The sequence below is a fragment of the Hesperophylax consimilis genome, chromosome 23 (assembly GCF_061612785.1).
Source record: "Hesperophylax consimilis isolate HC1 chromosome 23, BYU_Hcon_1.0, whole genome shotgun sequence".
Classification (NCBI taxonomy): Eukaryota; Metazoa; Arthropoda; class Insecta; order Trichoptera; family Limnephilidae; genus Hesperophylax; species Hesperophylax consimilis.
The window spans coordinates 20,683,094-20,699,342 of NC_142858.1; the positions used below are offsets into that span (position 1 = coordinate 20,683,094).

General features: G+C 35.3%; 1 protein-coding gene across 2 annotated transcripts in view; it reads right to left on the reverse strand.

Moving 5' to 3' along the window:
* Nucleotides 1–2,092: 2,092 nt before the first annotated feature.
* The window catches only part of whd (carnitine O-palmitoyltransferase whd), a 68,317-nt gene continuing 54,160 nt past the window's right edge, over nt 2,093–16,249 (reverse strand). The window contains exons 10-15 of one of the 2 annotated variants that reach the window (XM_089646018.1): nt 11,348–11,410; nt 9,661–9,842; nt 8,985–9,190; nt 7,189–7,387; nt 6,160–6,320; nt 2,093–3,781 (exon numbers count right to left, since the gene is read on the reverse strand). In XM_089646018.1, coding sequence (XP_089502144.1) covers nt 3,674–3,781; nt 6,160–6,320; nt 7,189–7,387; nt 8,985–9,190; nt 9,661–9,842; nt 11,348–11,410 — 919 coding nt within the window. In that variant the 3' untranslated portion in view covers nt 2,093–3,673. The remainder of the gene's footprint in view (nt 3,782–6,159; nt 6,321–7,188; nt 7,388–8,984; nt 9,191–9,660; nt 9,843–11,347; nt 11,411–16,249) is intronic. The other variant, XM_089646017.1, reaches the window with a different exon arrangement.

Consider the following 16,249-nt stretch of genomic DNA (forward strand, 5'->3'; position numbering starts at 1 on the left):
TTAATCATATTAAGCTGATATTGTGATGAAGCCCTTTATTTAAAGAGAAGCAACATTGTACCTACCTAATCAGCGTCTCACCAGTACAGGTGTGACAATAACAAATCGTTTATGAACATATTTGTATTTACCTTTTACCCATTCTTATTTGTCATTTACTTCTGCATATTTAGCTTATTCATTTTGTTACTATTTTTTTTATCATTATGTATTTAAACATCCATGTATGTAAATTTTTGGGCACGATGCCTGTTTTAAGTACTTAAATAATTTTTTTATTTTTTATTTTTTTATTTATTATTTAACATTATAAATGATAACAATATGCAGACTTATAAATAATTTGTTCATTATTATTCTATTTCTCCATAAGTTGAGCTCCAGGAGCTCGTGTTTATGGGATAAAATAAATAAATATATAATTCTACATACAAGTTAATAAATAAAATTATAGATTTTATTTTTGGCTGATTTTAACAATTGGGTACTTTTATTCCAGGTGCATTGATCCAAACCTTATTCCCCTCCCCTTTGTGAGACACAGAGATGTGTGCCTCGGAATTGACTCCAGTACTTTTAAAAATATTTTTCTCTCTCATTTTTACCAAAAAAAAATAATAGTAATTTTTTCTTTCGATACCTTCGATGGGGATCACTTCAACCCAAATCTGAAAAAGATCACACTTTTAACTTAAAAGTTTAAACTTTATTTCCGATTTGTGTTAAAGTTGCCCGCCAGGGCTAAAGTAATTCTCATTGATGGTACTTAATTTAATTATATAATTATTTAAGTCTAATTCATCCAAAGAGCACACTATTATTCTTTGAGAATTCTCATAATAGCCTTATGCTACATTGTGAAAATAATATTAAGACAAAAGAATACAATAGTGATATAACAAGGTTGCCTATTTCCTATTAGGTAGTTGAGAAAATAAGTCTGTTAGCAAAATTCTTAAAAAAATAAGTTATTTTATTAGAATAACTTTTGAAGGTTATTCCCATCAATGATAGTTAATATTAATTGTTATCTTTTATAACATATAACATCATTTAAAGAGTAATAGTTCTAAACATTAATTGCATAAAAGAGTGTGAGAATATTTATGACAACAATATTAACAGTATATGGGGCTAGGGTACTGAGCCACCCGGAGTGCAGGTCGGTTGGGAAGGGATCAAATAATGGGCTCGATGAAAGGAAACGACAGTCAGAAGGGCGAACCTTGGGAAGTGGCGGTGTGCGGGTCGGGTGCGAGGGTAGCGTGTTGATTTGACTAAACCGCACTATTAAATCTCCATCCCATTTGAATTTCGAAAGCACAATTTTGTAAGGAAATACAGACACTGATTAGCAAACAATGTCATTTTTACTGTTTTTGATAATATATTTCTCCATTTAAATGAATAGTCAATATGTCAAACAACACTACATTTCTTAAAATTTAGAAATGAAACTTTAAACAGCTCTAACAAATAATTATAAGCAATAATTAGTCACCTGAAATATCAATACAAATTGAAAACATCTCCAGAGTAAAAATAAATGCCGCCAACGGGGATTGAACCCGTGCCTTCTGATGTCCGGTCAGGTGCTCTGAAACCACTGAGCTATGTAGGCTTATTTGCAACCCGCCAAATAATTCAATATGTACTAGTACCTTAATCAATAACTTGTCTTATAAACATAAGTTTATTATTTAAAAAAAAAATTAAACAGCTCTATTGCAAAAGTACAATTTGCAGATCTGACATTGTTTTTCGGGTAGTATGTTATTTAATATACTAATATTTAAAAAAAAATGTTTTCCAAACAATGTCAATGGACAAAAAATTATGGGTCAGTAAGTTATAGATAGGTGTGCAGTACAATATCTTGGATTGGTCTATTCGAAAGAGAATCACAAAGAAATGGCTTTCTGCAAGTGTCAATTTACCTGCAAATAAAAATATTGCCATTTTCATATATTATGTTGATCGGTAAATGAAGACCCAACAGGGGGGGTGTTGAGGGAAAGGGGTAGGAAGCATTGGCATATGAAGAAAACATATTTAAACAGAAGTAGATTGTTTTATTAATTCATAATTTTAAATTGTTTTACAATATGTTAAATATGGACAGTCTTCGATAAAGCATTCATAATCTGAATGTGAAAATAGCGCGCAGACAAGAATTATTGCATTATCATACTAATGTTCATATTATAACTTGACTAAGATTATTGACCAAAAAGTCGTACATTATTCTATGTATATTATTTTTCCATTATTTATGAATGGTCAATCTTTGAAGTATAAATAAGTGAAAATTTAGAAAATTGATTAAAGATGTTTTGTAAAAATTTCAGAACATTCAAACTGTATCTTTCTGTCTATCTAAAGTACCTACGTAAATAAATAAATAGTTTAAATTTCATCATAACAATGGTGCTACATTACTTGTTTAAAAGGACAAAGCCAAAAGTTGATTTTCAAGCAGATAGATCTCCATGGATATAAAACTAAAGTACAACGAAGCTAGAAAAAAACAGTGATTTTAGAAAAATGCATCGATGAACACATAAAATCCTTAATCCCAAATAATATCTTCTGAATATGTTTTATTTAAATTTGATCTATTACAATAAGTTGCATCCTACATTACGATAGGTATATTTTTACAAAAATATCTCATTTTGAGGTAGTAAGTCTGTAAAGCCTAAGTGAAAGGCTTTTGGGTGGTTTGTACGATTGAGAACTGTAGGTACAAGAAGAAGAAGAAGACTACCCTGCAAGTGGATCTCTAACCTTGATTAATCATTTAATTCTAGTCCACAATACTGACTAAAAGTTGCGTGTGGGGAGGTTCACACCTCGAGCCAAACTTTGGATTACTTATGCTCTAGAACAATATACTTTTTACATTAATAATTAACTAGTAAACAATACTCTCAGATATATCTGATTTTTTATTCTATAAACTTTAATAATAATATAAAATTACATAATAACATCAAAACCATAACCGCAAAATGAAACATCAAACATTACCAAATGAAGAATAAACGCAATCACTGTAGAATGTCTGATACTAGTACATTTAGGTCATCGGTGCAGTACCTGCCAGCTTCTTCCTCCGAGTGATGGCTTCATTTTAAATCTTTTCCTTTTCACACATAAATTCTACTATATGATTTAGCACCCTTGTAAGTAGATAGATCAGGAGAAATTACAGCAATCACAAAATAAACAAAATAAATAAATTGTGTTTTCACATCATTATAGAAGCCTAGGCACCGAATTTAAAACTTTAGTCCATTTATCCAATGCAAAGTGTAATTATGTATTGATTTAACGCATTCACACAGTTCACATGACAATATATATATTAACAACTTAATGTTTTATTTAATCTATACATAACAATTGCATTGCTGTTGAATTATCATCTACAAAAACTAAATTAATATTATTTCTATGATTTAATTACTAAATCATTGCTGGTTTCATGACAGTTTTTATTACAATTGAAATAATTTAAAAAAAAGTTATAATTAGAAAATCAAATATTTTTGTTGTTCAAATCAGTAATTATGATGTAAGTCCAATGACCCAAAGCCATTATTGAAAAATATTATGATATGATGAAACTGTCATGAAATAACCAATAAGTATTTAATTATTCAGAATCACATTATTTACGTTTAGCGCCGTTCGTTTCTTTCACTTTTGTGCTTTCTTCAAACATTTTTTTAATATCTTTTAATGCCTCCTCGACCTCAGAGGCAAACTTCTGCGAGTCCTGAAAATGGAAAAATAAGTTCATTAATTAATACCCATTACATGTTTCAAACATAACAGGCAATCATTTGAGATTATCTAGATGCTTGCAATGCAATCAAATAACACAATATGATAAAATTATTATTATGATTTAAGATTTTCACGGCCAAAAGTATTTTTGTTATTTGTTTTTCCCAAAAACTTTAGTTTATTAAAAAGTTAAGTTTAGTATATAACTCCACATCACATTATGTTATGATAAAATTAAGTACGGAACTGGGAATTTGTAAAAAAAAGTATATGTAGGGTTAGACTGTAGACTTAGTATATGTAGGAACCTAATTAATAAGGTTTGATATTTTGAACAGTTTAGTTGGTTAGACACTGAACGCATTCAAATTAAAAGTTAGCTAACTAACTGACCCTCACGCCGTTCTTCCGCAGAGGTAGGCAGAGAGGATAGACCACCAAACAACTCTCTTGGAACGCACTCTTGTTTCAGTCACATTCATACATACCCTTCTGTTGTTCTGACTCTTGACATGGCCCATCCAAGTATTTGGATCGTGTCATGTCATCCAGTATCCCCGACTTCTTTACCAAACATATTCACATCTTATATTCTTCATTAGTTCCTTTCTTCGTTCATCCGTTACTAACTTAAACTTAATCATTAATGGCTTACACCAGCATTGCATTCTTTTCGAATCTCCAAATTTTTCACAAGGTCGTACAATTACCACACATACGCTTCATCCATCTATTCAAAATTAACTCCATTTTTTGTGATACCTCGCAAGAGTACCCCTGTCTGTACAGTGTAAAGGTAGGAGAGTTTCACGCACGTGCACCGGTGTACCGGGAATCAATACTGCTAGTACCATATAATAATAACAGATCGAAAGATATGATTATAATCGAATTGCAATATCAGTCCCACTATGTATAATTGTGGTGAGATTTCAAATGAAACCACATTGATCAGAAGATCGTAGGTGATCAACCACCAATTAGGATCCCAATCATCCCTTGGTCCTGCCTTTCAGCACTTAATATGTGTCCTTTCCTATCATTTTCCTATTGCGAACAAATATTACATAATATATGTGCATGGTCTTTAAACTAACTTTTGGTTTTCTCACAAGACTTATGGTGCTGCCACACGCAAAGCTCACATCAACAGATAATATAAAGCACAATAGCGCTCGCCATACAATCCCATACAGACCCGACACACGTAAAAAGATAACGCGCTATAAGTGTGGTTCTGAACTTCGCTAACCGAATTTATTTTACGTAACCGCTCCCGACGCGATATTTGAAAAGTTATGCGTCCCCCTCTCCGCCGTAAAAAGGAGAGGGGGTCATTTTAATTACGGAGCTACCAACTAAGTTCCGTGTTCCCTTTGACAGCCATGACATAAGCAGCCTAATAATGCATTTCTTATTTATTATGTTAGCTCATATCGTCATGTGTGCTAGTAAATTTAGAAACATAAAAAAAAACTTTATTTGGCAAACATACTTCACATATATTTAAAATATAAATATAATCAATATTTGAATTTGAAGTAAACAAATTTTCGCCCTTTCAAAATTAATCATATTTTTAACTCAGTATGTTTATATGGTAATATCATTCGGTTTTTTGATAAAGTTGGACGGCCTGATACCTACATAGAGAAGCCTCTAGTTTGTTCGTTTGTTGATTGTTTTCAATTGTTTTCCTGGGTAATCTGGTTTGCTCTCGTCAGCTCTCGTGCTCTCTTCTCGTTCCCTGCCCTGGTGTTGGTCCTTGCCGCCTTTGCCTTCGACATTTTTGGAAATCGACTTGAGCTTATTTTACAATAATTTATTATATGTCGCTTTCGTCGATCGGCGTGCGAACTGCGAATTTCCTGATTCGACGGAGAGGTTATGTGAAAATGCGCTATATACGCGCAGATTGTTTAAAATCTAAAAAGTTTATAAATAGCATTTATAATTATATAGTTGGCGGCATCATCATCTGAGGATGAGCTGTCCAACAGATCCAGCAATAGGCGACAAGTATCATCCATTTCGAAAACGTGCTCAAGCTGTCAGTAAGTAAAGTTGTCACTTTGACAGATGAAATTATGTTCCTCGGCCGCTCTCGAATTCAACTGACCCCCTCTCCTACCATAGGAAGAAATATTTGATAGCGTCGTGTGTCGGTAGAAAAGATGATGCGCTGTACATTAACTTTTGATGTGAGCTTTGCGTCTGGCAGCACCATTATGGTTTTCTCACTGTGTATACATATTCTATACAAATGTACATGTTTACTGGGTTGTATAAAGCAGTGAACATAATTTAGTGACTTTTCCTTTTGGATGGGATGAAAAGACATCTAAAACCAAAAGATTAGATGCTTACTGTAATAGGACAGCTCTTCTTGCTGGAGATATGAAAGAACAAGATGTTTTCTCCGGCGATGATGTAGGAGACTCCATAGCCATCATCAGCCACTGGACCAAACCCTCCGCCCGCACTGATGCAGTTAGGGTACTTCTTCAAGTCCATCTTCGTAGTTTGTCCTGGAATATTCACATCATTGCATTGAGTAATTTGATTTTATATATCCTACTAAAAACTGATCTCTAGCATCCATCTTGAGTTTATGAAAGGCATGAAACAAAAAAAAATCAACCATAAAAGTTTTTTTACTACAATACATCTATTGTTATAGATGTATCATAGTAAAAAATTGTTATATAAAAATATATATATATAAAGAACCTTTCTTCCCATGGACTGACTAAAATGAGTAAACCACGCTATCACTTAAGCCAAATCCTAATTAGTAAATTATTGTCATCCAATTTCCGAGAAATGGATCTGTACGCGATTGAGTTCCACCAAAAGTTGATAGAGTGTATTGTCATCGACAACGAATCTATCTGCCGAGTTTCAGCTCGATCGGATGTCGGGAAATGGGTTAATTTTACTTTCGAGATTCTACTTCATTTAATTATTCATTCATTCCAGAAACCAGAATCGAAATTGAAATGGATGTATTTAAAAATATGTAAAGATGCAGAATTGTTATTTCCAAATTTTTATATTGTTCGAGAAGAGTGTTGAAACTTGGGAGATGCCGGGTAAGGTATAGGTATCGCTATAAAGAAAATTCCAGCGAAAATTAAAAAAAAAACATTTTTTTAATACTAAAAATAACACTGTAAAACTTTTCGAATATTCAAATTTGATGATACGTATTCACGCAAGATTGTGGGTATTGTGTACATTTGCACCAATACCCACAATCCTCAGTATTTTATGTTGTTTGACTCGACTCTAATTGTGTGACCTGTACATAATGTAATTTTGATAATTTAACAGTTTTCATGTACTTCAATATGTACATATAATGGAAGTTTGAGTGAAGGGTGGTTGGTTGGTTACCATGGGGCGTCTGGCTGGTGGACAGGCGCCAGGGCTCACTGAGCACCTCCTGCAGGAAGGGCGAGTCCAGCTCCAGGTACTTGGACACAATGTAGAGGCAGAAGAGGTGGCGGTCGATGCCCTTGCCGCACATGGCGTCCTGGTAGCCCAACTGGTGCCGCGCTGCTGCCGCCTGGAATAAGCGCAAGCGCTCATCCACCTACAAACACAAAAAATTCCAAATAAATCAGTTTTTATTTTAATAAAAACATAATATTGACAAATGAACTTAAGTTATGTTTATACTTCTCCATTATGACCCATTAGATTTATCACATATACTGCTTATAGGTAAAAACAACAGAAATTAAACTTAAAAAGGAATTATTCTTTGTGTGATAATGTTCTTGTTAACTGTAAACTTCATGTTAAAGAGACAGAAGTTGTCTTTCCAGAATCAAAGTAATATACTAAACTTGTTTTTGAGAGATTCAAGAAACACAAATCCCTAACCGAAAAACCCAAGTTTTAAATAATTTATTTATTGACTTGCTGACAAACTCTTTTAGCAGTTTAGTAATGAAGATTAAAAAAATGATAAATGATAGTGGCATCAACCGGGAATTTTTCTTTTGTTTGCTGTAAAAAAATAATTTTTTAACATAAACTTAAGGAATAAATTTGTATGACATACAAAAGACAATAGGCTCGTCCAGAGAAGCGTTTCTCGATTTACAGATGCGAACAAGTATCTAGCATTAGACGACCACTATCAGAAATGTCCAAACATATTGCTATGCATACAATTATACATAGTTACAAATGATTTCACGCACTTTATTATATTGATTCGTTACAGAGCTTAAAACATGTGAGTTTTTGAGGTTATGGGCAATGAGCGAAAATAATAATTATGAGTTTAATAAATTGTAAATAAGTAACTTCATACCGATGATTGTTTCTATTCCCCAGTTGTGAGAAATTGCTACGCCACATTGTTTATATTTTTAATTGTGGCGGATTAAATAAAACTAATTTTTGAAATCCATTTCCGATACGCGGATGAAATTACCTAAACCAAATCTGTCTTCTATTTTCTAACTAACCATCACACTGTTTCCCGCAGGGGTAGGCATAGGACGGACCGCCAAAGGACTCGGCCTTGGGACATATTCCTGGCTTCATTCATACTCATCTGTTATTCTGACTCTTGACATGGTGTGACTCGAGTACCTGATTCACTTGATCGTGCCATGTTTCCTACCTCTATTTTCAATTTTTTTTTTTTTTTTTTTTTTTTTTTTTTTTATTCAGTTTTTTTTTATTTGTACATTATTTTCTCTTACTTAGATCTTACAAAACTGATCAATCAGTTTAATTGTTGCTGACATAAATTAAAATTTCGAGGTTGAAGAAATGGTCGAACCCGAAATCTGTGTTTCCTCCCTGGTGCAATAATTTTTGCAATCGCTTAAACTGCAAGAACGTCTTCCTCGTCAAAACTCATAATAACAGTTGACATCAAAAATGATAGCACACACGTCTTCCTCATCAGACATCTACAAAATAATTAGAAAATGTCTATGGCCTCCTCTCCACGCCCCAATGTTTTAAAGAAGAGAGGAGACGAAATGTGGACGAAACCAACATTTTTTGATTAATATTTGACGTATTGTTTGTGGAAACAGTTGCAGGAGATGCCGCTTTAGAATATCCAAATTGTTATTAAATAAATTGGGAGTTATTATTCTTAAACATTAAGGTTTTTCAAAACTGAAAACTGACAGATCAAAAGGGTGGATAATAACGGCAATTACAGGAATTTTGGAGTTCTCCATGGACTTGACCCAGGCGGCGCTCTCGATGGTGCAGGGGCGCACCGTCTCTGTGCGGCCTTCACGGAACAAGCGAGTCATGGACGCCTCATACGTCAAGCTGAATCGCCCGGCGTTGCGGTAGTACGCTAGCTGCAGCGCCATCTGGATGTAGGCGTCAGGAGACGTTCGGCACTTTTTCATGAAACCTGCGAGGCGAGAGGTTATAATTAATTGTAAATGATACTTAAACATAGCATAGAAGTATTTATTGAATTATTAATAAACTGAACAATATAACAAATATATTATAATCCATAGAAGTGTGCTCTAACAGAGAAAACTGCCAATTTCACAACAATGGCTAAAAACTAAGGCGTTGATTGTATGTAAATTTTAGTGAATGAATGATGTTAAAATAAAATTGACCTTACTTCGGGCACACGAACCCTTCCCCGACACACTTCTATCAGTTTATCTCTTCAATTGCATTTACATATTATGGGGTAAGTGGTTAAAAACAGAACTGTCACAAAACAAAACATGGTAAAATACATTTTTCTTCAATGTTCTGTTTTATTATAGAACCCATATTATACGGGTTATGTGGCTGTACACTAACCTCCACACCCTACGAAAAGATAATTTGATAATAAATAATAAAAAGTTTAATTTTAACCTTTTCCATATCCAGAGTACATGACGATCCTCAGATCCAGATCGCTGACCAACTTCTTGGCGACGGTGTAGGAGAGTTGTTCCGCCTCCTTGTACTCGTCGCTGGTGAGGTCCCATTGCAGGCGGGTGGGCGTGGGCGGCTTTACTGTCACCTCTCCCTTGGAGTTGCCATTCGCATCATATCTACCCAAAACAACGCCACACTTATATTGCCACTCACACATTTTCACATTGCAAAACTGACTTGCGTCGACACTTTAATTTAGCACTTGGGGGATTCAAGCCACCCGACCATTAAAAAACAGTGCATTTATTATGAAGATTAGTCAAATTCAACGATATTAATAATAGTCAGCACGCAAAAGTTTTTAGTGCATATAATTCTTAGACTGTAATATTTTAAATTCTGTATGAAATACATACTGCAATTTTAGGAAAAAAATATATGAAAATGCCTTCACTTGATTTTAAAATTGTATCTAAATAATTAAAGTTTAAAAATCATTCAGGCATTTTCCTATCTAAGCCATTTAGAATTTATAGTTAAAACATTTGTAGCAATGCTGGTTTGGCTTGTACAACGCCATTTTGAGTGCAGACTCGATCAAAACAATAAAATAAGGTTTTTACTTACGGTTAAAGCAATAAAATTTTTAAACACCATGCTATCTATTATGGATTTTTTTTTAGACAGTTATATAAATAATTTCATATTAAAATGCACTTAGATGTTATGAAAGTAACTATAAAACAAAATTATAGTACACATATGTAACAAACATAAACATGATTCAATCACAACACATTAAGCTTGATCGGCACCCAGGCCAGAAATAATGCTATTTTTAAGTCATTCTCGATCAATACAATCATAAATAAACATCACTTTTGTCAAACTTATAACAATAATATAGTGCAAAATTTATAAAAAAGGCAGACATTATTTGAGGTGTGAAATACATAATGCTTAACTCCATACTCAGGTCATAGTAGAGTTGTCATACCAGGGTAAACACACAAATGAATAATATAGAAAAGCACTGCGATGCATTATTAGAGCAAAATATTCATAATTCGATAAATGTGTAAAGTGTAACAAGACTAGATTACAAAATATAAAAAAAAACCTCCACAAGGGTGTTAATGTTCAGGGAGGTAACTTGAATCTAAGCGCGCTGGCAGACTGCAGCCAGTTTGCCGGTCGTTTTCCTTCGGCCGGTGCTGATTTGTATAGAAAATACGCAGGGAGGCACACCTAGACCGGTAGCGGCCCGGGACCGTCCCGGTGATATACAAACTGAGAGCATAGCCGGAAGCAGGCCAGCAGCGGGAAGATGATTCGCTTGTGCAAATGCAATTAATTTATTTGCTTAAAAATAAAAATCTTATTCAAAATGATAAGGTGGTATTATTTATAACAACCATTTTGTTAAAAACTAAATTATGACAATTGTGAACAAAGGAATTTATATTCCGTTCAAAATCCTTCGCAGTCTGTCAGCGGGCTAAGATTATGATAGTTTGTAGTGTAACTATATAAGGCCAAGGCCGCTCAATGTGTCCAGCGCAGTCAGTGGTCTCTCCGCAGAGACGGAAGGTGAGAAGCATGCAAGGTGAGGAAGTACGCACTGGCGACACCGAGCTGCACCGGCGAGATTCAGAAAAGATAGTAAAAAGTGGCAGTTTACCCCATTTCCAATTCGGACCATATGACGTATTCCCAAAGGTGACCCATCACAGGAGCATCAGCCCTATAACAATTGGCGGCCAATTCAAATAAAAAAATGTTATTTCGGCAAAGCCGATAGTTATTGGGAGGGTTAAAGGGAACTGCTCCGGGCCCAGGTTCTGTTAGGTTTGGGGAAAGTCAGTCACAGGGTTTGGGTTGCAGAAAATATACATTGAAGAAGTGTTTGAAGTGAGAATTTATACACATATCGTTGTTCGGCACGCAACACTGCATATGAAGCATGAAACTTCATCGGACATTACAATTGGACTGTTTTGTAACACACATTGTATTCTAGGTTTAATATTTACCTTGCGTAGCCACATAATATAGTCAATAAATTGTCTTACGATACAGTCGGGCGCAATAATATTTATATAATATTTGGATGATTCGTATAGCGCCGTTTTTGTGAAAAATCCACCTCAATGGCACTGGGCCACTTGATACACACACAATAGTGCCTTGCAAAAAAAAACAGGTATTATTCCTGGCATTTTATGAAAGCTTAAAGCGATACAGTTTTAGCAGCAAGTTTTAGGCATTTGGTGTCGCGAAGCTACGACTCCACTATATATTTTAAAGGTGGTGTGATATGCCACACGCCCAAAGGACCAGTCCCAAACTACTCCGAATGATAGGTTATGGGACGATATATGCATCCGACAAACCCGATGGACAGTGCAATAATCAAAGGTATAAATCTGGGCTTCTGGAGCACAAGATAAGCCCAGATTGGAATGCAGGAAAGATGGACTCACCCGTTGATGACTATCACACGTCTCCAGGAGTATTAGTTGATTTCACTTCACAAATTATATGTATATTCGCCCTGTCTGATATTAATTATCACTCCGAACTCTGATAAGCAACTGACACCACTTGTCAGATTTTACATGTGTCGCAACAATATTTTTAATATGGTGACATTTTGGGATGGGTAAAAAGGTAGGTAGGACATTTGCAGGATTTGGTATTGACATTACACTTGTCCTTTAAGCCTGTGGATGCATACCTAACAATCCCATATATATTGCGCGAACATTCTCCCGGCGTTGAAAGTACCTTCCGAAATTTTAAGTACTTTCAAATAAAGTAAAAAGTTAAATGTAAAACGAAAGATGAAATATAAATATTCTTATCAATACGCTATTAATATTGCAAAGTTAAAACGAAAATTTATAAAATAATGAAATAAAGAAATAATAATTATTGTGTAGGCAAAGGACACAATTTTACGACTGGTCGTTTAAAGTTCCCGGAAGGGGTCCTTACGCGTGCGACACGAACCACTCCGTCTTTACCAGGGAACACCTCCTCAACAACACCCACCGGCCAATAAAGTGGAGGCGCATCCTCTTGATGCACCAATACTATGGTACCTACTAGAATGTTATTCGCGGGACTATTCCATTTTTTTCTCATCTGCAGAGAGTGAAGATACTCTATATGCCACTTCTTCCAATAAGATTGAACGAGGTGGTCCAAAAGCTCTTTCCTTTTCAGTAGACTAATGCGTTCATTAGTCAAATCATAAGCAGGTAGATGCTGAATCGGGGTAGACATCAGAAAATGAGCCGGAGTAAGAGCTTCTGGATAATGAGAACTGCTTAATAAACATAATGGCCGTGAATTAAGTACAGCCTCTATTTGTGTCAGAACTGTGAGAAGCTCTTCATAACATAAAAGTTGAGTACCCACAACCCTATACAGATGCGATTTAATGCATTTAATATTTGACTCCCATAATCCTCCAAAATGAGGAGCGCGGGGTGGAATCGTCTTCCATTCAATTCTCCGAATGTTAAATTCATTGCGAAGAACTTCTTTAGTTGAATTTTCCTCTAAAAAATTATATAAGTCATCCAGACAATTCTTTGCGCCTATGAAATTTGTCGCATTGTCACTGTACATACATGAAACCGGTCCGCGTCTGGATAGAAAACGCTTAAATGCGTTTAAAAAATTGTCCGTGCTTAGATCTGATACCACTTCCATATGTATAGCCTTCGTTGTTAAACAAATAAATAGACATATATATGCCTTTTGACTTTTTACCCCACGACGCCTAGAAAGGGTTATATTTATTGGTAGGGCAAAATCTACACCCGTATGTGTAAATGCCTTTGCTTCCTGAACTCTAGCTGTAGGTAAATCTGCCATTAGCGGTATAATATTAGAAGGTGCAGTTTTAAAACAGAAATTACAAGCATGTACTCTTTTGCGTATTAGATTTCTCCCCGATAAGATCCAATAACGCTGTCTAATTATTGACATAAGGAGATGTGCACCAGTATGACAATTCACACGATGGTGAAAGTCTATAATTATATCGACAATATGATCCTGTCTTGGCAGAAGTACTGGATGTTTGTTTTCAAAAGGTATATTCGCGTTTGTTAATCTACCACCTATACGTAACAAGCCATTATGATCTAGGAACGGGTTTAGTTTTCGGATTGAAGGTGAGCATAATTTATCCCTCTGTATTAATTGTATATCGGCACTAAAATACCTATTCTGTAAAGCTTTTAATACATTCATTTCAGCAATGTTTAATTCCGTGGAATTTATAACTGTTGAGCGTGATAACTTTCGCATAAATCGTAAAATATATACCACAATTCTCAGCAGTTTTGGCCATGAGGAAATTTTTAAAGCGAGATTATATATCGGAGAATTTTCCTCTATTGACGTTATCGTAAATGTATGCGATTTTTTCAATTCCAAAGTATTCTCCTCCTCTCGTGAGGGGGAAAATCTTTCGACAGGCCACTCGGATACTGGGTTCGCAGCCCAGGGCGGACCGTGCCACCAAAGAGAATGATCGACCAGCTGAGCAGGCAGTAGTCCTCGTGATAAACAATCACTAGGATTGGTAACGCCATCTATGTGATAAAAATGTTTCGCGGGTAAATTTTCCTGAATTTCACTAACTCGATTAGCTACAAAAGTTTGCCACCGGTGCGGGGACGAGTGAATCCAAGAAAGTGCTATTTTTGAATCTGAAAAAGCAAATATATCGTTTATCGAAACGCGATTTCTATAAGTATCTATAATAGATCTAACGAGTCTAGATAAAATAAGCGCAGCGCATAATTCCAATCGAGCGAGCGATACTGTTTTCAGAGGGGCCACCTTGGATTTAGAACATATCAAATTCATTGTAGTGTTGCCACCCTTATCCGTGACATGAAGATATATTACACAACCGTATGCTTTCATACTCGCATCTGCGAAGGCGATAATATTTATCGTGCAGTCCTCCTTTACTCCCAAATATCGAGGTAAATATAAATTAGAAAGCATCGGTAATTCTTCCTTGAATTTGACATATCTATTAACAATACTTTGGGGTAGTTCCTCGTCCCATCCTACTTTCTCTAACCACAGCTCTTGTAAAAGTAATTTGGCATATAAAATTACCGGAGCAACCAAACCTAATACATCGAATAAACGAGCTATTGTGGAAAGAATTGATCTTTTACATATAGTTTTTTCCTCCGTCGGACATATCATATATTGAAAACAATCAGATATCGGATCCCATTTTAATCCTAAAATGCTACATTTATCCGAAAAATCCATTGTCGCGCGGTGCGACTCTGGTAATTGGGCCAGTAAATGAGGAGAATTACTCGACCATTTGACTAATTCAAATCCTCCACACTTGAACATCGCCATTAAATCTGTAGCCAAAGTGATGCCTTCACTTATAGTATTTACAGAATATACAAAATCGTCCATATATAAATCATTAATTGCAACTTCCGCCGCTTTCGGATAACGATTTCTTTCATCGCTCGCTAGCTGCCGTATAGTTCGCATTGCTAGAAATGGTGAACAGTTCAACCCAAACGCGAGTGAATTAAATTGATAAACTCCAATTTGTTCATCTTTGTGAAATCTATAGAGAATTTTTTGATATTTTCGATGGCTTTCCGTTACCATTATACGTAGATACATTTGCTTAACATCTGCGGTTAATGCTACAGCGAATAAGCGAAATTTAATTAAAAGTGTAAATAAATTAGATTGCAAATTTGGACCTGTATACAAAATATCATTAAGTGATAACCCTGAACTGGTCTTTGTACTTGCATCTAATACAACACGAGTTTTAGTTGTTGATTTATCTTTACGAATTACTGCGTGATGAGGAATGAAATATCCCTCATCAATATTAGATGAAGACGGAACTTCAACCCTCATATATCCCTTTTCCAGATATTCAGAAACTACTTCATTATAACTGCAATGCAATTCTGGCGACGTATTAAATTTCCGTTCTAAATATTCATATCGACGCTGCGCGACACGGCGCGAATCACCTAAATTATTAGGATCTATCTTAAACGGTAAAGATACAATATACCTTCCCGATTCATCCCGTTGGACTGACTCGAGGTACATTTTCTCACATTCTGCATCTTCAGCACTCATCAACGACTTAATAGGCATGTCTTCCATCGTCCAAAACTTGGATAACGCATTATATAAATCTACATTGGTTATGGGGCCGAACGTCCACGAAACCTCCGGCGTACACGTAGGTATTTCACCCATTACAATATACCCGAATACTGTCTGTATAGCCGGTGGTGCATTCGTATTATGTTTAGATAAAACCTTATTCCCCAGCAGAATATATGGAAATAACTGTGCACCTAATAAGATATCAACATCGGATGGAACGTTCCAGGATTCATCCGCTAAGTTTAAACCCACTAAATGCTCACATGACTTTGTGTCAACATGTTGTGTAGGAAGCTTATCAGTTATTTTATCGACAACTAATAGACTAATTTTATAAGTATCTTCTGAAACGCGGGATTTAATTTTTAACGCAACGTGTCCCAAT